Source organism: Balaenoptera physalus, assembly GCF_965194825.1.
Source record: "Balaenoptera physalus genome assembly, chromosome: X".
In the NCBI taxonomy this organism is placed as follows: Eukaryota; Metazoa; Chordata; class Mammalia; order Artiodactyla; family Balaenopteridae; genus Balaenoptera; species Balaenoptera physalus.
Genome location: NC_138903.1, coordinates 34808052 through 34828929, shown reverse-complemented (window position 1 = coordinate 34828929; position 20878 = coordinate 34808052). Strand labels below are relative to the sequence as shown.

The following is a 20878-nucleotide window of genomic DNA, read 5'->3' as shown; positions in this document are numbered from 1 at the left end:
CCTCTCTGATAGGGAGTTCCCAGGGAAAGCATAATGAGGAACGGAGAGAAGTAGATGAAATTTTCTGTACCAGCACTTAACTCTCCTTCAGATGTGTGCCCATTTCTCCACCCTCTTGTTCAGATCTGGGCAATATGGGGCATGTTCTCATTTGGAGACTATACCTCATTTTTATTCTTTAAAATATATAATGATGTCCACCAGGAAAATGGGAAAATAAACTGTAGTATGGGATATCATCGATTACAATGGAATACTATTCAGTAATTCAGTATTCAGTAATACTATTCAGTAATACTATTCAGTAGTAATACTATTCAGTAATAAACTGTAGTATGGGATATCATGGATTACAATGGAATACTATTCAATATTCAGTAATAAAAAGGAATGCACTACTATACACACAACATGGATGAATCTCACAAACATTATGCTGAATGAGAGAAGCTAGACACAAAAGAGTACATAATGTATAATTCCATTTATATGAAGTTCTAGAATGGGCAAAACTAACATAGAGTGGCTGAAATTAAAACACTAGTTGCTTCTGGAGAGGCTGATTGGCTGGGAAGGAGCATTGGTGAACTTTCTGGGGTTACAGGAATTCTTTATACCTTGACAGAGTTTGTACGTTACATACCCATATACATGACTATATGTATTCTTCAACACTTATTGAACTGTACACTTAAGATCTGTGCATCTTCCTGTATATAGATTATGGGTTAATTTTTTAAAATAAATTAATTTTATTTATTTATTTTTGGCTGCATTGGGTCTTCGTTGCTGTGCGCGGGCTTCCTCTAGTTGTGGCGAGCAGGGGCTTCTCTTCATTGCGGTGCATGGGCTTCTCATTGCAGTGACTTCTCTTGTTGCGGAGCACAGGCTCTAGGTGTGTGGGCTTCAGTACTTGTGGCACGTGGGCTCAGTAGTTGTGGCTCGTGGGCTCTAGAGCGCAGGCTCAGTAGTTGTGGCGCACGGGCTTAGCTGCTCCGTGGCATGTGGGATCTTCCCGGACCAGGGCTTGAACCTGTGTCCCCTGCATTGGCAGGCAGATTCTTAACCACTGCGCCACCAGGGAAGCCCAAGCCCTTAATTTTTTAAAAATTGAAAATAAAGTGAGTATTGAAATGGCAATTTCAGGTCACTAAAAGTCAGCAAGATCAGAAGGTCATTCAACTGTTGTGTTTATCCTCCAACCAAGACAGGGCTAAGCACCACTCGCATATTGCCCTCACCACTTTTCAACCCTCCATGGGATGTGAGATTATTGCAGACATCTGAGCAGATGAGGATGGCTCCTTCCCCACCCTCATAGCACATTCCATTGGTCTGGGGAGGATGACACAGAGAGGGGCCTGCCCCAAGCCATAGCTAAACTCTGCGGTAACAAGGAGAGCCCTTTTACCACATACCCTGAGGCAAAATTATGGGAAATGGTGACATCCAATCAGAACTTTACTTTCTCATTTGAGACAGGTTCAATAGGCAGGCTTTCTTAGATATACAATGTAAAGGCAAATAAGTATAATTACAAGATAGAGACTTGTCCGAGGAATTTTGCAAACATTACTTTTTTCCTCCTTATTGTAATATACCTACTTTGTCTTTTGGGAAATATGCAACAGTCACAATTTTCTAATCCTACTTGTTTCCCATGAGAAAGGAGGAAATCGTTAATCTCATGGTGAGTTGGGGGACAAAGAGTTTTAGACTCATGAAGGGGAATTTGACCCAAAGTCTCATGAAACAGCCCACTGAAAGCTTAATGCAATTTGAATAATGCAGTTTGAATATGGATAGGTGATATTAACAAATGATATTAACAAATCATTTTTATTAGGTGTGATAATGATATTGTAGCTATACAGAAAATATTCTTATTTATTTGAACTATGCATACTGATATATTTTGAGGTAAAATTTCATTGTAGCTTTAATTTACTTTAAAGTATTTCACTAACTGGGACTTCTCTGGCAGTCCAGTGATTAAGACTCCACGCTTCCACTGCAGGGGGCACGGGTTCGATCCCTGATTGGGGAGCTAAGATCCCGCATGCCATGCTGCGTGGCCAAAAAAAAAAAAAAAATTTCACTAACAAAAATGAACATATAAATCAAAGAAGGCAACATATTAACAGTTGATTGATGTAAGGGGTATTGGGGTGCTCATTATGCTAATCTTTCTACTTTCTGTTCATTTGAAAACTTTCCTAAGTAAAAGAACAACAAAAAATCCACGACAAAACAATTGTTCTCATTTCTGTTACTACATTTAAAAAATAATTATATTCTACCTATTTCATACTTAAAAGTATTCTCTTAAAAACTGCCCCGACCAAATGGTTTTTTAGCTACAGGCCACTATGTTCTGACTCTAGCAATGACTAGTCACAGAGCACTACCAGGTGCTGGCACTTCAGAAACTTTCTTCCATTGAATCCTTCACTCTGACAAAGAGCATATTAGATATTATTATAAGAATTTTATAGACAGGAGTTTTGAGAGTCAAAGAGTCCAAAAACTTGTTCAAGATTGTTTTTAAGAACCTAGAGCTTTCTCCTAGGAGAGCCAGCCCCTAAGCCAACTTACATTGGGATCTACAGAGACAGGACAACATAGTGGAACTGGATTCAGTCTTCATCTGAAAATCAGGCAGTTTGCCTAGAGCCCTAAGATCCCTTGCAGATCTGATGTGCAACATCCCAGGTAGAATGAGAGAACATGAAACACACAGACAGTCCTACTTGCTATGGGCCTTGTAATAAAGAATCTGACTCAATTTATGATGTTTGATTGCTACCCACCATCACTCTCCCTTCTCCTCCTGCCCTGTGCACGGGCATCGTCACCCCAGCCTCACCCCACAACCACAATAAAAGCACAAGCCATATAATTTTCCTGCTCTCTAATGCCACTTTGGGACCAATTTTGGAGCTAGCCCTACTCTCCTCAGAAAGCCACATTATGTGAATAATAAACCTTTTCATACCCTCTTGGTGCAAGTATGTTATCCTCACTGTCAACAATCAAACCAGATTTTGGTGGGAGGCACATCTTGTCTCTGTGGAGTGACCACAACAGGTCCTAGCCTCATGGTATGGTTCTAAAATTTATTCATTCATTCTAAAAGTATGTGCCTGGTGCTGTTCTAGGCACTGTGAAAAGCATTGTAAACAACAAGGTACAAGTCCCTGCCTACTTGGAACTTTCATTCTAATGGGGGAGAGATAGATAATAAACTGAATGAGTAAATTAAATATGAGTAAATTAAATATCTTGTAAGATGTTGACAAGTGCTACATGAAAAATAGAGCAGGGAGGGAGGATAGGGAATGTAAGGAATAGGAGTTATAATTTTAACGTGGTCAAGGAAGCCGCGTTGAAACATACAAGACAGTGGGAAGAGCATGTCTTGAGGTCCTGAGGAAGGGTCATGACTGGTGGATTCACGGCACAACAACAAAGTTAGTGTGGAAGGTATAGAGTGTGCGAGGAGGAGAGTAATAGTTGGTGAGGCTGCAGAAGGAAGGTGGGGAGGAAGCAACAGCTTTGACTTTTGTCTGAGTAAGATGGGAAGCCATCAGAGGGTTGGAGCAGAGGATGACATGATTGGACGTATGCTTTAATAGAACATCCATAGTGGGGCAAGGGCAGGAGCAGGGAGACCAGTCAGGAGACTTGCAAAAATCTGGCTGAGAATTGATAGCTTGGACCAGCATAGTAACCACTGAAGCAATGAGAAAATGATTGGATTCTTGATATATTTTGAAAGTAGAGCCAGCACTCGGTTGATAACCTTACTTCCCACCTCAATGAAAAAAAATGGTAACAGAGAACTTCCAGATTCCATCACCCCATTTCCGTACTTGTCAGCATCTGTACCCATATATTCTGCTTCCCTTCCTGTTCAGCATAGATGAACTTTCCATACCCCATGTATGAACTAGAAGCCATGCCCCCTCACCTACTCAAGAATGTTGCTCTACCAACTCTTCCCTTTCTCTCTTACATTACCTGCATCTTGAATAGGCTATTCTAATTTTTTCACTCATTAATTTAAAAAATGCAAACTTTCTCTTGTCCCTATTTCCCCTGCCGGTATCCATTTAATTCTTTGCTCTCTTTGCAGCCAAACTCTTGTTTTTTCTTTCTCTCTCCAGTTCCTCTTGTCTCATTTCCTTCAAATCTATTCCCATAAGTCTTTGGCCCCCCAACATGGCACCAAAACTCCCCTCACCAGGGTTACCAATGACTTTCACATTGCTACATCTAGTGGCCATTTCAGTTCTTATTTTTCTTGACCTTGGAGCAATTAACAAAGTTGTTCACCGCCTTGTCCTTGATAAACTTTCTTCGCACACCATCCAGGACACCACACACTCTTGCTTTTACGTCTACCTTGGCAGTTGCTACTTCTCAATCGCCATTGCTGGTTCTTTCTCTTTTCCTTTACCTCTTAATGTCGATGTTCCCCAGGGCTAGTCCTTGGTCCTCTCCTCTCCATCTACACTCATTTCCATTATAATTGTATCTGGTCCCATAGCCTTAAATACCATCTGTATGCTGATGACTCCCAAGTATTCTAGGTCAAATTTCACTCCCCTACTCCAAACTAATATCCAGCTGCCTCTTCAACATCTTTGCTTGTGTGTCTAAAAGACATCTCAAACTCAGTACTTCCAAAACTGGACTCTTGATTTTCCCCTCCATCCTGCCTGACCTGCTCTTTCCTGCTCCATCTTGCTCACAGTTGCTCAGACAGAAACCTTGAAGTCATCCTTGATGCCTCTCTCTTACCTGATACATCAGGAATCTTGTTGGCTCTCCCTTCGAAACATATCCCTAATCTGGCCCTCCTACCCCTTCTTCTGCCACCACCCTGGCCCCAGCCTCTATGTACTATAGCTACCTAGTGACAGCTTTCCCTGCTTCTATCTCATCTGCACCCCCAGCCCCGAAGTTTATTTTCAACAGAGCAGTCAGAGAGATCCATTTAAAATGCAAGTTAGATCACATTCCTCCTCTGTTCAAAACCCTCCAAAGATTTCCCTATTGTACTCAGAGTAAAAGGCAAAGTCCAAATAATGGAGTACATGTTTCTCCCTCACTTCCAGGCAGTCTTCTCCTTGCTGAGAGCGCTTATCACCTTCCAACGTGATATATCATCCACTTAAAATGTATTATGTCTATTGTTTATTGTCTGTGTACCAACTAGAATGTCAGCTCCATGAAGGCAGGGATTTACCTCTCTTTTTTTCACTGATATATCAATCTCAGGAACCTAGAATAAATACTGGTACATAGTAAGTAGTCAACAAATACTTACTGAACAAATGCAGGAAGGATTTTGACTCTGGAGAGAGGACCCATTCTTTTCACTTGCAAACATCTCCTAATTTTGTTAATGGAATTTTCTATTACGTGTGAAGTGAGCTAATGCGATTTAGTGACGATTATAATCACTAATCACTCTTGAGCCCTTAATCTATTTCTAAACAGGGAAAGTCACCTAAACAAAAATGAATACTGCACATTCATCAAGAAAGTATTTGCGGTGCACCTACTATGTGCCTGGCACAGGGATGAATGCCATTGAGGGTTGGGGACTGTGGAGGAAGATTTCAGAGAAAGTTTAAGGCCTCCTGGCAAGTCTGCTTGAAGTCATACTCTTACTTTGACTAGAAGTCATTTTGCTGTGACAACCCAGGATTTGTCTGTTGCCTTTTCATTTTTCTCTTTGTGCTATAACGAAGATTCACGTCAAGCCTGGACTTAATGAGGTAGGGGTAGGAAGAGAGGTTACAGAAAGTGTTAAGAAATAGCAGTCGAAGCTGTGAATGAAGAATGTTGCCTGCCCTATCAGCCACTACCACCGCCCCGAGGGTGAGTCCTGAGGGAACTCCGGATGGAGACAAAAGGGCTGCCCACTGCCAAGCCCTCAGTCACTACAGCCACCCCAGCAGTGCACCCTGAGGGGACTCAGGATGGGAAAGAACGGGATACTGGCCCTAGATAGTTAAGGTGCATATCAAAGGAATGATTTCCATGAGCCCAGATTCTTGCTTCTTCCCATACATAGAGAAGTGCTAAATTCAGTAACTTGAGATGTCTGGTTTTCTTTCATTAACGGTAAATTTTTGATGTTCCGACTACCTGGATTTTGTTGCAAACATTCCTATATATCCTGGTTCCTCCCTCACCTCTTCAGAACGGTCCCTCAGAGCTACCTGAGAGGCTGCCTCCCGGGCTTAAGCCCTCAGCAAGTCCACCGAATAAAACATAATTCTCAACTTTTAGGTTGTGCAATTTTTTTCAGTCGACAAAGCCTTCAGCAGTTCTTGAAGGAGATTAAACGGGAGGACATTGCTTCTAAGAAGGAATTGCTTCTGCAATTTTTGGTCACCGATCGAAAAGAAGCCTCAGACCCCAGTCCAAAAGTACAGGTCAAGCATTCACCAGTTTATCAGACGTGGATGGCATTAAGTGGTTCTGGAAGGTGTCAGAGGTTCTGAGAAGCCACCAGGAGCTGCCATTGCTGAGGAGAGGAGGACAGCTGGACGGGTCTCTACTCTCTCTTCACTCTTCATCCAGAGGAGTTTGTTTTTATCTGTTTCATTTGTTTATGCGTACACATCAGATATTTTTGAACAAAGGATTTCACCTGTTAATACCTTAATTTCTGTCTGTTTTACTGTTTCTTTTCCTCACGGATCTCTGCAAGCTTTGGAAGAAGGGGTATAAATAGAATTCACGCTCTGGAAATGTAAAGGCTCTGAGAGCTCTTGCTGGTGGAACTAAGGCAGCTATTACCCTCTCTGTGCTTCACTTTCATTCCTGCAGCATAGTATCACGTTTTTTATATTGCCACCTCTGTAAAGATGATGAATTTGAAACAGCTTGGAAAGCACTAGCTTCTGTTTCACCTTGAAAGTCAAATACCAGTGTTAAATAATGAAAAGAACCATCTCGTAGGATGCCCTGTGCATTTTTCCATCAGCTACTGCACTTACCAAGATTAATAAATGTATCCACCTATCTGCTCAATTAATTTGCAATAAAAGAGTATAATCATCAGTAGACACACAGGAGAATTGTGCAGCTTGGCAGGCAGGCATACACAAAGAGTGGGTGAGGAATGAATAAGCTACAACTACACACACAGCAACATCGATACAGCTCCCAAACATAATGCTGAGCAAAAGAAGCCAGACACAAAAGAGCATATGCTGAATGACTCCATTTCTATAAAGTTCGAAAACAGCAAAACTAATCTGTGAGGTTAGAAGCCAGGATAATGGTTACCCTTTGGGGCAGAGCAGGGGTTGGGCGGGGGGAGTAGCAACTGGAAGAAGATACAAGGGAGGGCTTCTGGGTGCTATTCACATCCTGTTTCTCTATCTGGGTATTAGTTACAAGGATGTGTTTACTGTAATATTCATTGAACTGTACACTTAATGATTTGCACACTTTAGGTGTCTTACATTTTAATAAAAATATTACATGGGCAATTAATATGGCTTGATTTGGGTGAAGAATTTTTTTAATTAATTTTTATTGGAGTGTAGTTGATTTACAATGTTGTGTTAGTTTCTGCTCTACAGCAAAGTGAATCAGTTATACATATACGTATATTCACTCTTTTTTAGATTCTGTTCCCATATAGGTCATTACAGAGTATTGAGTAGAGTTCCCCATGCTATACAGTAGGTTCTTATTAGTTATCTATTTTATTGGGTGGAGAATTTTATTTTGTCCCCCGAGATAAGTATAAATGCTGCTGTATCTTTGCAACTCAGGCTTGGGATGGAAACCTCAAGGACTGTCCTGTGAGGATCACCCCATCCCAGAGGCTGACGCAAATCTGGGGTAGCAATTGACAGTTTTAATTACATCCTGTTTTCATTCTAAATAGCAAGGTAACAGGTTTTGATGAAAAATTGTTCTAACCGACAACCATTAAGATGCACATGTACACAGTAGAAATGCTCTGCCAGGTTGGGGGTTGAGGTTTACCATTTCTGTACGGGTATTTATTGAGGAAAGTGATGAATACTCTGTGAACCATAACTTTTTATGGTCATATGTTCCTTTTCTCATATATTTGTTGTTATAGTTTGTAACTTTGTGCAGATTTCAGAGCATTTTTTTTTTTTTGGCTGTGCCGCACAGCATGCAGGATCTTAGTTCCCTGACCAGGGATCAGACCTGTGCCCCCTGCAGTGGAAGCGTGGAGTCTTAACCACTGGACCGCCAAGGAAGTCCCAGAGCATTTCTCTATAGAAAACCATCATTTAACAAAATGCTTAATGCCACCCGTAGAAACAACTTTATTGGAATAAAACATGGCTAATAAATGTCTGAATTAAATTAGACACTTAAGAAATACATTTAATGATAGCTTCTAATCCTGGGTCTGCCATTTATTAGCTATATGTCTGTGGGCCTTTTGCTGAACCTATTTCAGCCTGTTTTCCTCAGTGGTCTCACCCTCATGGAGTTGTCATGAGGATTAAGTGAGATAATCCATGTAATTAATGTAGAGCACTTAGCACAGGGTCTGTACCCAAAAGCTTATTAAATCTTCACTCTTAGTTTTATTAGTAGCTTAACTACCACGTGATATGTGCATGGTAAAACTGATCACTTATTCAGGGGTATTTAAATCGAAAATAACATTTGAACAGAGAAACGTGGTAGACAACACTAACAACCAAGAAAAAATAATCTGAAAAAAACTTAAAATTGAGAAATTTCTATATATTAATCGATTCTTTTGATGACTTCAAAAAAGAACACCTCTCTTAAGTACTAATGATTTTAAAAGATGATAAACAATGTTGAAAAGGAGCAGAATTTCAGAATTACTGACTGGCTTATGCAATATTCATTTTTCCTTCACTAAACGTCAGATGTCAATGTGACCTTTTAAAGAACCCAGCTTTAAAGAGCAAAATGTTCTCAGCAGTTTTCTTCCTAGGACTTTAAAGATTAGATGACACCTTATATGTTTCATTTCTTCCTCCTTCCTTCTCTCAAAGGGCAAGGGGAGTGCATTAGTAAGAACAGTAAACTTGAGATCTGAATCCTGGTGCCAATTTGTATTAATTGCATGAACTTAGCAAGTCACTTGATCACTCTGAACTCCATTTTGTTATGTATTTGAGGTACCTCATTGCTGATCATTACAAGGCAAGAATTACATGAAGTAGTTCTTTGCTTCTGAACCCTAGAAAGCTCTGATGCTTGTAAGTAGGATAAGATATGCAAAGGATCAACCAACATATTTTTGTTTGTGGTACCTTTTCCTCAGTCCTATCTATTTGCCCATTTGGGCAGTCATATTATTGATTCAAGGGAGGTCTGGTGGAGCAGAAATGCAGGGAGAAACAAGGGGTGATGTATGGCTTATGAGTTTCAAAACAGACTTTTTGAAACTCATTACAGAGATCATAGTTTGAGAAAAAAGAAATTTTGAGTTTCAACAGCTTAGGATTTCAGGCACAAACAACAGACTTGAAAGAATACATGGATAGTCAGAGCCAGTTTTTCCTCTTGCTTTATCACCTGGGAACTGGAAGGGGAAGAAAAGGAGCAAGAGCGAAGAAGCAACAGAAATAGACATTGATGGACTTTTGACACTGTACCCAGCCGTCTGTCCCCCAGGCCAAGGACTGAAGGGTGGGGAGCATGATGGAAATTTCAGATGAGTTTGGGGAACCCCAGAGCTGAGAACACCTGTGTCTTGCTTTTAAGACAGCGTTCTAGGAGGGAGCAAATGTTCTAGAACCCCCTAGCGCCCAGAAAGAGGAAGGAACGATAGAGTAGAGAGAGCCTTGCAATATCTCTGTGCCCACTGTGGCGTGCAGAGCTGCCAAGAGGTTGAGAGAGCCAAACCAAGAGATATCTCAGATCCTGTGATCAAAGTAAAGCAAACTCCACAGTAAATGGGCGCCAGTCAAGGTCAAATAGGTCTGGTCCAAGGTCCAGAAGTCTCAGCAGATTTCAGCATAGACACGTGATGATGATGTCCTGATGACCAGTGACCAGATCCCCATAGCTCTGGATGCCTGGACATTGAGATACTCTCCAGGACTTAACCATGACTGTGGGGAAAAGTTGAAGAGACCCTAAATTGACACAGTAAACACTTAAACAACTGAGGATTGCCTAGCGTTGCAGAGATTGTTTCCATCATCCAGCAAAATTGATACAAACAAGGAAAAGTTCTTTACATGTTAGAAAAATACACATTTCTTGCTTACATGAGTTGGAGGCCTGAGAATTGATGCCCACTGACATTCTGTACTGAACATGAAGAATTATTTGAGACTTCTACCCAAGTCCTCATGGAATCCCTACAGATGAGACTCATCCTTCTGCTTGCAGCTTCTATGAGAATTGGAAAGCATTCAGAGGCTTGCACTGCTAACTCTCAGTGACAATGTTTGCCCTTTGTTGTTGCCAAAGAGACAAACAAATCCCCCCGCTGGGCTACTCCTCCCAGGTCCTCACCCTCTGGCCCCCTCTTCAACACAAGTCCAAGTTTGTCTGTGGACTCACCTGTTTCTGTGGACAATCTTGTTCGAGTACTTCTTTTTTCAAAAATCATGCCTAAGGACTTTCCTTGCAGTAAAGGCAAATACTGAAAGTCAAGGACAAGAATACAATTAAAATGAAATATACATTTTATATCCAATAGCAAGGATTATGTTTCAAAACTTATTCTTTACATTATCAGAAAATGTAGAATAATTAACATTGTTCCCAAACAAGTGTTCAGATGTTATTTAAAAAGTGAATTTAAAGTGTTTTTTTCATGTTGTATACAAATGGGGGAAGGGAACAGGAACTCCCACAGCTTACTGACACGTAATGAGAAAGTAGTATTAGTTGCTCTGGGTTCAACCTGAACATTTGTTCCAAAGTTTATTAATATTTCATACTGGAGCCATCTTCTTACTTAAATCTGTGGAAACCTCTACCAGTGTTTGATGACCTTGAAGATGCTTGGTTCAGAAGTGTTTTCTCAGCTAGGAATGTGCTTCTCTGTCACACGTGGGGTACTCAGACTCCTAAAGATGAAGCTCCAGAGTTTCAGCTACACTTTCATCACGCCTCCTTGTGAGAGTGCAAAGACTTTGTTTCTAGAAGTCATATGGAAACAATCTGCAGAGTTTGGGTGTGGGGTGGAGCTCTACCTCCTTCCTCTTCTGTAGATGGACTTCCCGATAGGATGAGTTCTAGAACAAACACATTCCTGCCAGCTAACCTTCCTCACCACGAAGTGTGAAGAACAAAAAGCCTGGGATCTCGGGGGACATTTTCTCCTTATTTCAAGGTCTTCTATAGGAACCCATAGCAGTTGGAGTCACTCCTATTTTCAGTTCGTTCTTAGGAACTTGGAGAGCTAGTGAACTAGATAAGAAAATCAAGGTTGTGTAAAACTTTCTCAACCTGAAACCAGCTCTTTCAAATGCTTCTGAACAAGCTTGGAATACGAAAACGCTTTCACAATTAAGCAGTCTAAATGAAGCTGCTGCATTAATTAAGCGTGTTTCAAACATAAATTGCTCAAAATGCAGAATAATGCTTCCAGCAAGGCACCATATCCCATCTCTTCTCCTACTTGGTTACCATTTAATTGTTTCTTTGCTAATCTGAATTTTTTAACACTGTCACATCATCCTGAATTTTTTGAAATTATCCTAATGATGATATATCTGATATTCATCCACAATTGAAATTTGTTGCTAGAAAAAATGTATCATCCTTATTTTTCATTTGATAGAAAACACAGAGAAAAGAAAGAAGGTATAAAAATAAAATCATTCCAGAGAAATAATTCCTTAGGTTCTGATTCAGTTAATAATGACTTTCAACATTCCACATGAAAGAAATGCAATGACTTGTCATTGAATAACTGATTTTTATGCTTTTTATATGCCTGTACACTCAGTGATAATCAATTACCTTGCCTGTGTAGTTTCATTACTTAGCTACTGTTTAGGAATTTTAATGTATTTTCTTTTCCCTCTTTCTCTGGAAAGGCTGTCTTTAAAAAGGCTGATTGGTAGCAGTGGAAGGTAATGTGGAAATGCTACATACCTCTCCTTTCTGTTTTATCCTGAATTTCAGATCTGCTGATAGCCATAGCATATACTTAATTTCTTCTCCTGTAAAGTTCTTTAGAGTGAGGAGGTCACGACCCTTTAGCTGTACTTTATTTTCTAGTGGTTGTCCACATCTACAAAAAAGAAAAAAAGAAAAAGAGAACTATATATTTAAGAAAACAAAATCTATGTCCTATGGTAATTCATTGTTTAATTCTTGACACAAAACATAGCAAACACATAGCAACATAGCAAATGTGTAGCCTCATGTGTCTCTGCAAAGTGCTAATGCCTTAAAGTTGATATGGCTGTGGTTTACATTTTAGATAGCCAGTATTCTGAATGTTGAGAGAAAAGAAAAATTTGAGGAAAGAGGCTGAATTCTTCTCTGCTGGAAATAACCATATGAGTGGCTTTGTTATATATTAGTTAGGCAAGTTACCTAAACTCTCTCTGCACCTAAATTTCTCACCTAGAAAATGAGTATAATAATCTTATAGGGTTGTTGTAAGGATGAAATGATTTAATACATGGAAATCAGACAGTGTCTGGCATATAATAAGTATTTGATAAATTTTAGCTATTATCATTGAAATCATTCAGTGGTACAAACAGAATTTGTTATGTACATACAATAGAAAACAATTTCATTCTTTTCCCTCTACTGCCCTTCAGATCTATTCTTGAAGATTTGTTCTTTATTGTCCTTGGTCAGATACAATGGACCCTGTAGCTTTTCTATTAACTTTCAGGGGAAAAAAATGTCCTCTGCTTATTTTATTCCCTCAAAGAGTCTCAGTAAAAGCATGTGTAATAATAACGATGATTTTTTTTTTTAACCTTAAGAAATGTACTGCAGGGCTTCCCTGGTGGCACAGTGGTTAAAAATCCACCTGCCAGTGCAGGGGACACGGGTTCGAGCCCTGGTCCGGAAAGATCCCACATGCCGTGGAGCAACTAAGCCCGTACACCACAACTACTGAGCCTGTGCTCTAGAGCCCGCGAGCCACAACTACTGAGCCCGTGCGCCACAACTACTGAGCCCTCGTGCCACAACTACTGAAGCCCGCGCACCTAGAGCCCATGCTCCGCAACAAGAGAAGCCACCACAATGAGAAGCCCGTGCACCGCAATGAAGAGTAGCCCCGCTCGCTGCAACTAGAGAAAAGCCCATGCCCAGCAACGAAGACCCAACGCAGCCAAAAATAAAATAAATAAATAAATATTTTAAAAAAGAAATTCAGCAGATTTCTGGGAATAAATTTAGAGAGATCCACCGTGATGGATTTTCAATGCCATGACTAAAGTCTGAAGACAAAAAAGATACCGAGAGCCCCCCCAAACAGAATTAATGCTGAGGCAAGAGCAAGTATGGCCTGTGGCCTAGGCTGAACACAAGACCTAAGAGTCATGGAGGAGACTTGACTGTGGTCTAGTATGTTGCTAAAGCTGAAATCCTCTAGGGCTCAACCACTCCAGTATTGTATTTGCACTACTAGGAACAATGGTTGGACATATGCATGTGAAACAAAAGCATTATAACCTTGGATCCTATGTATAGCAGCCTGTGTCAAGTGCAAAAACCTGGAAAACTGGTGAGAGGACCTGGTGGGATAAGTTTTTGCCCATAGCACTATGAGGGCCAAATCTGAAGTACATTAATAATGAACTATACCAATATTTGGTTACCTCTTTCCGTGAACCCCTTTTGGACAGAGTAAGTCCCCTGGGTTCTTGGGGACAAAAAGAGTGGAAAGGTAGATCCTGTAAATCTGTCATACTAGCCTGTGAGGGTTGGAGTAATTAACTGGAAAATTTTTTAAAAACTGTATCTCACCTGGTGAAGGGGGTCGTACTGTTTACACCATTGAAAAATCATTAGAGCAGCCCCCACCTTTCTCAACTCTGTCCAGGAGGCGGGGTAGGAAATGTTGTCTTGGGAAAAAGAGTTGTTTTTCATAGATATCAAGAGCTAACCAGGAAAATTTATCACTGGAAGGAAAGCAAACACAATGGTTCCAGTTTAAATTCCTATCCTGTTTACTGTCTCCTCATAGACCTCCCCTTGGCTTCAAAATGGAGTTGCCACACCTCTTTCCTAAGCTACTTAAAAATTAGAGAAAAGTAGAAAACCTCCACAATTGTACCATGTTGAAATACCTCCTCCACAGACCCCTTTTTTTCTGTCTGTATCAAGCATTTCTTGCTTTCTGGTGATAAACTCACTCGCGAGTTAACTAGGTAAAACCGCTAGCCTAAAGGGCTATTAAGTTCTCAGAGAGACCTGGTGCTTCAGTTGGAAGCAGCCTACTCTAGTTCACGAGCCAGACCAAGGCCAGAATCACTATTTTAGTGTTCCCATAAAATGCTTGGTCTCTTTGTACTCAAGTGTGTCTCCTTGGTAAACCAGACCTAAACCACATTATCATCCTTCAGCCAACACATAACGGGGAGAATACAATATTGGAGAAAACAATGGGAACCACATACAGATTTTCTGTCAAAACTGTCATGGCAGTCGGTTATAGCCAGAGCTTTTGAAAAAGGCAAGACTCGTTCGTTACATTAATTTTATCCCTTGAAAAAATAATTACAGAGATTTCTTGACCCCAAATCACTGAATGCTAAGAAGTTAGGCCAAGGTAATAGTAGACCCTTGCGTTAGCTTTACCCAAATATCTTCCTAGCTAGAAAATGGAAGAGTATTCTCTATTGGCAGAATGAAACCTTTCATTGCTATAGTCTGCATTTTCCAACTCTAGTAAATTGTTTGGAGTAGCGGGGGCGACCTGGATGTGTTCCCTTGTATAATTGTATTTTGTTGGAAGAGAAAATGCTTAATTCGAGTAAAATGTGGTCAGTCAGAAACTGACTTTGCCAGAGTAGGAAAAAATTCAGTGATAAATGATATTTTGATCCTCATGGAGAGTTTGAGATCAAGACTTTAGCTTCTGGAGGCATAAGAGAGGGCCAATGGGCCTTATGGCAGAGATTTTGGTGTTTCTTTAACATTGCAGACTGATACAAAAGGCATATTTTCTTGGTGCTTTTTTCTTCTTTACTGAGATATTTTGGCTATATCTTTTAAATAAAGGGGGGGAGGATGGGGGGATATTGAGCAAGGGTAGATTGGCCAGTTTGATCAATTTGGAAGGATCGAAGTCATCAAAGCAGTGGAATGAAAAGAGCAGTGGTTTTAAATATTCAAATTTGAGTCCTAGTTCAACTATGACCTTGGGAAGATCATTTCCCATTTTTGGCATTAATTCCTCATCTGAAAAAGTAAGAAAATGAACTACAAATCAGTGATCCTTCATGTCTTTGTCTTCCACAACACTCATGAAGTTCATAAATACAAGATTTCCCACAGGCCATAGTGGAGCCATCTGAATTCTCAGTGGCCTAAATTTAATTTCATCCCTTTCTTTCCATCTCAGAAAGGTATATTGCAACACATGGCAGGGAGAGTGACTCTTTTCACAAAACCCTTGAATATGATCCTATTGACTTGGAAAATAAAAGCACAAATCATTTCCAAATTTCTCTATTATTAAAAATAATAATAACTTATTAATAAAAATATACTTGCAACCTTTGTCACTGTTGCCACATGCTCATATGTGGTATAAATTACTATTGATAACTGAGTGACTAGATGGTTTCTAAGATACCTTAGATAGTCAGTATTCTAAAACTGTGAAACTTTGCCCTCATCTGAAAATTGAAGAGTGGGATGAGGATTCGTGCAGACCTACTATTAAAGGACTGGAAACGCGAAACTGTCGAAAATCTGTGGCCGCCTCTACTTCTTTTATCTTAGTTAAATTACTAAAAATAACAAACTAGAAATAAAACCCCAATTCTACTGTTGGCCAAGGGAAACATCATGACCCCATTCCATTCCTGGTCTCATGCCTTGTATAATTTTCTGAAGTGAAGAAATATGTTTTGTTGTTGTTGTTGTTTTGTTTTAATTAATTAATTTTTTTTGGCCGCATTGGGTCTTCGTTGCTGCGCACGGGCTTTCTCTAGTTGTGGCGAGCGGGGGCTACTCTTCGTTGCAGTGCGCGGGCTTCTCATTGCTGTGGCTTCTCTTGTTGTGGAGCACAGGCTCTAGGCAGGCAGGCTTCAGTAGTTGTGGCACGTGGGCTTCAGTAGTTGTGGCTCGCGGGCTCTAGAGCACAGGCTCAGTAGTTGTGGCGCACGGGCTTAGTTGCTCAGCGGCATGTGGGATCTTCCCGGACCAGGGCTCGAACCCATGTCCGTTGCATTGGCAGGTGGATTCTTAACCACTGCACCACCAGGGAAGCCCCAAGAAATATGTTTTTTAAAAGGCACTCATTTTCAATTATGATGGAAAATGTGAATAATCAAAGAGGACTGTTTTGTCTCCTCTACACAAGAGCGTGGGTGGCCTGTAATTGCTTCGTCTGCATGTCCACGTATGTATAGATTGGCATGTGTGTGGGATGAAGGGAACTTAATGAGTTCTGTAAGCCCTTAGAGAGGCCTGGAATGAAATACCTGAAAACCAGTCACCTCTGGCTCCAATCCATAACCTCCACAGAATTGGGTGGCTTAGCTCAATATTCTCTGAAGAAATTTCTATTTGTGAGATGAAATTGAACAGCACTTACAAATTGGTCTTGTCTGATAAAGAAAGATATTATTTTAGTGGTTTCTTTAAAAGCTATAAGTGGTTTCCTTAATAGGAACAAATCATAGGACACTGTCTATTATCCAAACACAGCCAGGCTCTAGAGCCTTGTTTGTGAGCTGAAAAGCCTATGGATTGGGTGTTTTGGGCAGTCTTGGTGTCTGATCCTATTGATTTTGTAACAAAAAAAAAAAAAGAAAAAATACTGACTAAAAATGATTGATCCGGGAGCCTGTGTAGATGGCTTCAGCCTCACTTGAGCAGTCATTTTATCATGCCCATGAGATATGGCTGCTCGCTTCAAAACTGTGCAGTCCCTATTTTGTGGCATTGCCAAACCCTAACCACATATTTCCTGCTACTCTCTAGTGCTACACTCACGTGGTATGTAACAAGCGCCCTCCGCCTTTCCCAAGAGAGACAGGGGTGGGGAGCGGGGAATGGGGGAGTGGGGGGATGCAGAAGAACCCGAATCTCTGCAGAAAGCTGAAAATCAAAGTGAAAGTACCATACAGGCAGAGATAATGGGGAGATTTTCTCTATTGTTAAGGGGTCGTCAAAGATTATAGGTCTTATTGGAGATCAGCAATTCTGAAATCATTTAGCTGGCAGTTTAGGGTGGCTAACGAAAAGAGCAGGAAAGAAAAATACTCACGCCACCTGAAAAGGACGCCATTTCAGTGTTATGCCATTTTTCAATAGAGACTCATGCTCTGTAGTTTCTAATGACATGGGTGATTCAAGGCTTTCATATTTTCAAATAGCAGGTATGGATTTGGGCTGATTTAGCCATGCTTTTGCCTCAGTCCCCATTCACTGTGAAAGATGGCTAGCCGGGATTTTCAGAATCATAGTCTGGCTACTGGATAGAGAAAATAGAATCTTAGTAAATAACCAAAAAATGCCTAAATATTTAGAAGAGGTTTTACTTGCAAAAATTTAACCTGTAATAATGGTAAAAAAAAAAAATCAGTCATCACTGTGATTTTCAAAGAAGAGGGTAAGTTTAAGCTCCAAGCTTTGGTTATTCATTCAGTTGATTATTTCCAGCTCAGTGATGAGTCTTTGTTAAAAACTGTGGAATGAAATTTCATTGCACTTTTATCTGATGTAACTCAGCGGGATGGAATGATAAAATAATGAACATTTGCCTGTCACTTGACAGTTTTCACACACATTATCTCACTGATTATTGCTAGACTGTGACTTCATGTGTCTGTAATGAAATAACTTATTTACCTTATTTACCACTGTATCTCCAACACCTTGCTTAGGGCGTGGCACAAAGTAGGTGCTCAATAAGTATTTATTAAATAAATGATTGAACCACCCTGTGATGTAGGCAGAACAGGTATTACTCTTTCTCCCATTTTATAAGTGAAGCAACATCACAGAAAAGTTTATTGACTTGCTCAAGGTTATATAGCCAGCGAGTGGTAGTGCCAGGCCTTGAACCCAGTTCTTTAGACTCTAAACCTGAGCTTTCCTCCAGATTCTTGGTTTATATAGTCTAACTCTGGCACTAACTAGTAAACCCCATAATCTCTCTGGGCCTCATTTACCTTATCTGTAAAATAGGAGAAGGCATTATTCTGTGGCTCTGAGGTCCCAACTTTACAATATCATTTACAATGTTGTTCTGGCTTCTGAGTGGTGCTAATGGTAGAGTCCAGAGAGTCCAGAGCTGTCAGGCGACCCAGAGAAGGGAGGCCCAGGGCCACAATCACAGGGCCACTTCCTAACAGTGGGAGAAAACTTCAGACTAGAAGCTTCTAACTTTAGGAGTCATTGAGGTCATTTTGAGGTTGGTTTCGGTTGTCAAGAGGCACTGGGAAAATTCTGATTGTTAACAGGCAGTTACTCTAGAAGCTTTCTGGCAACAATGTCCAGATTTGATGGCCTTGCTTCCCCGATTAACCCATCACCCTTGTCCTCTTCCCCAGGGACACACTCCACACCACCTTCGACCGCAGGCATGGCCAATTGGCTGTGAGGAGGATGCAGCTTTGTAAATATTTATGTAGTTGTTCTTTTGGGGTTTTTTTAAAGATCGAATCAATCCCCATGCCCCAGAATGATGTATTGTTTTCAGGCAAACCCAAATACAAGCTGAAGGCCCTGTGGAAATTAGTTCCTTTCATTTCCTTCAGCCAGTTGCTCCTTTAGAATGTACACAAATGGAAGATGTCCAGAACATTTAGTCTGTTATACGTGCCACGGTTAGTCGCCCCCCACTCCGCCGTCACCTCCCAGCACCCCATGAAATCTGATTACAGAGGACTGAGAAATGAAAGCTCAGCTGGAATTAGAGACAGCTGTCTCCAACAAGGGTAGAACCTGGCACTATACCCTGCAGAAAGAGGCCTTAGGAGGCTGCACTTCTCTGCAGAATAGAGTTTCATTTATCACCACGGTTCCTAAGTCAGACTCAAATCTCTGGCCATCACTTACCGATAATTTCGAACCGCGAAACTGTGACCATTTCTAAGAGCTGCCTTGTTCAACAGGATCCTCAAATTAAACAGCATATTCTTTCGATAGTGAAAAGGATGATTCTGTGCTCTTGAAAACGCCACACCAAGGTAGCCAGTGGGGTCCACCTGAAAGCTAAGAGTCCTTTTGATTACAGTGAGAGAGCAAAGGTAATATCACCTTTCAACTACCTTATCAAATTCCCCTGGTTAGAGATAGTGCAGGGCAGGGTCCAGGAGCATTTGAACTTTAAGCCAAGCTCCATCCACCACTGTGGGTTTTTTTTGTTTGTTTTGGTTTTTGTTTTGTTTTTCTTGGAGAAGGAATCCTGACTCTTTTGGTGCTCAGACTCCTTCCTCATTTTTCATAATATATTTATGCTGTCACATACTTGTACAAAATCAATTGACAAGTACTCGTTGGGTGTATAATATATGCAAGACACTGCAGTGCTGGCTGCTGTGAAGGTACACAGAAATAACTCATTCCAAAAATGCGAATTGGCAGTGCAAAACCCCAGATGTAGACGTGACATCCCTGACCATTTCCAGTGATATCACTTTCCTCCAAGTCCCAGCCTTTCTACAAAAACAAATAGAAAGATGTGCCCTGGAAGGTACTTGTGTGTGTGTGTGGCAAAAAGCTGGAGTGGGGATGGAGATGGAGTAAAAAGATCTCTGTCCTGGAGCTCCCATTGTGCCTTGCACATAGTAGGTCTTCAGTAAATAAGGGGTTGCCTATTAATTCCAGCAGAAACCCATACTCAGCAGAAGCGGGGAGGTGGGGTACCAAATGTTCCTCCCCTGGCAGCCTCTCCGGATCACTAAGGGGCCATCCAAAGCTTCACACTCATTCATTCATCCACAGTTAGAGATCAGATATTTTCAAAATCTATTCTGTGTCGGATACTGGGCTAGGCTGGAATTTCAGGGAAGGAAGATGATCTCACCTTTGCAGAGTTTACAGTTCAGTAAGGGTCATAGACCTGTAAATAAATATCCATAATACAAGCCCATAGGGGAGGTCCAGATAAAGTGCCTCCACATCACAGGGAAGGGAGAGAACTCTAAGTGGGGAGGGTGGGAGGGCAAGGTAAGCACTTGCTAGATGTTTGTGGAATGCAAAAAAAAAAAGTGTCATTTAAAAGCCACCTATGGCCACTTCAGGGGCAGGGATGGTCGTGATGTCATAATTAATATCAGCAGGGAAATTTATTAACACGATTCCCTTCTACTCACAGAGGATGAGGTGGGCTAAAGAGAGGGAAAGACTGTGATTTCCAAACCTCTGGCAAATCTGTTCTGGAAAGACTATTCCAGGCAGACTGCTTGCAGAGGTGCAGGGGTGAGAAGGTGGAGAATGAATGCTCCACGTGGGAGAAGAGATGGCAGCTTTGTTTGAGAAGATCGCCTTAAAGCATCGTTGAAGAGGCAAAACGGGCCAGTTGTTGGATAGGTTTTAGAGAGCAAATCTGCTCTACCTAATACAGGGAAGGAAACTGGATGTTTGCAGGCAGACTAGAAGAGAAGAGGATAAACTGCATTCAACTGAATCCTAATATAAAGCCCACATCTTCAGTCAAATGTGCTACCCACACAAACAACTCACCTGAACAACACTTGGGGAAAAATCA

General features: G+C 40.9%; 2 protein-coding genes across 3 annotated transcripts in view; one reads left to right on the top strand and one right to left on the bottom strand.

The window, feature by feature from the left end:
• LOC309652596 (ferritin light chain-like) overlaps positions 1-6686 on the top strand; it is a 167161-nt gene extending 160475 nt beyond the window's left edge. The window contains exon 2 of the transcript XR_014258787.1: positions 6323-6686. The gene's annotated coding sequence lies outside the window, so the exon portion shown is untranslated. The remainder of the gene's footprint in view (positions 1-6322) is intronic.
• Positions 1-20021, bottom strand: part of OTC (ornithine transcarbamylase) — a 56766-nt gene extending 36745 nt beyond the window's left edge. The window contains exons 1-3 of one of the 2 annotated variants that reach the window (XM_082446625.1): positions 19225-20021; positions 12112-12250; positions 10567-10648 (exon numbers count right to left, since the gene is read on the bottom strand). In XM_082446625.1, coding sequence (XP_082302751.1) covers positions 10567-10648; positions 12112-12250; positions 19225-19301 — 298 coding nt within the window. In that variant the 5' untranslated portion in view covers positions 19302-20021. Of the gene's footprint in view, positions 1-10566; positions 10649-12111; positions 12251-13953; positions 16083-19224 lie in introns of those variants that run through there. The other variant, XM_082446626.1, reaches the window with a different exon arrangement.
• Positions 20022-20878: the final 857 nt, after the last annotated feature.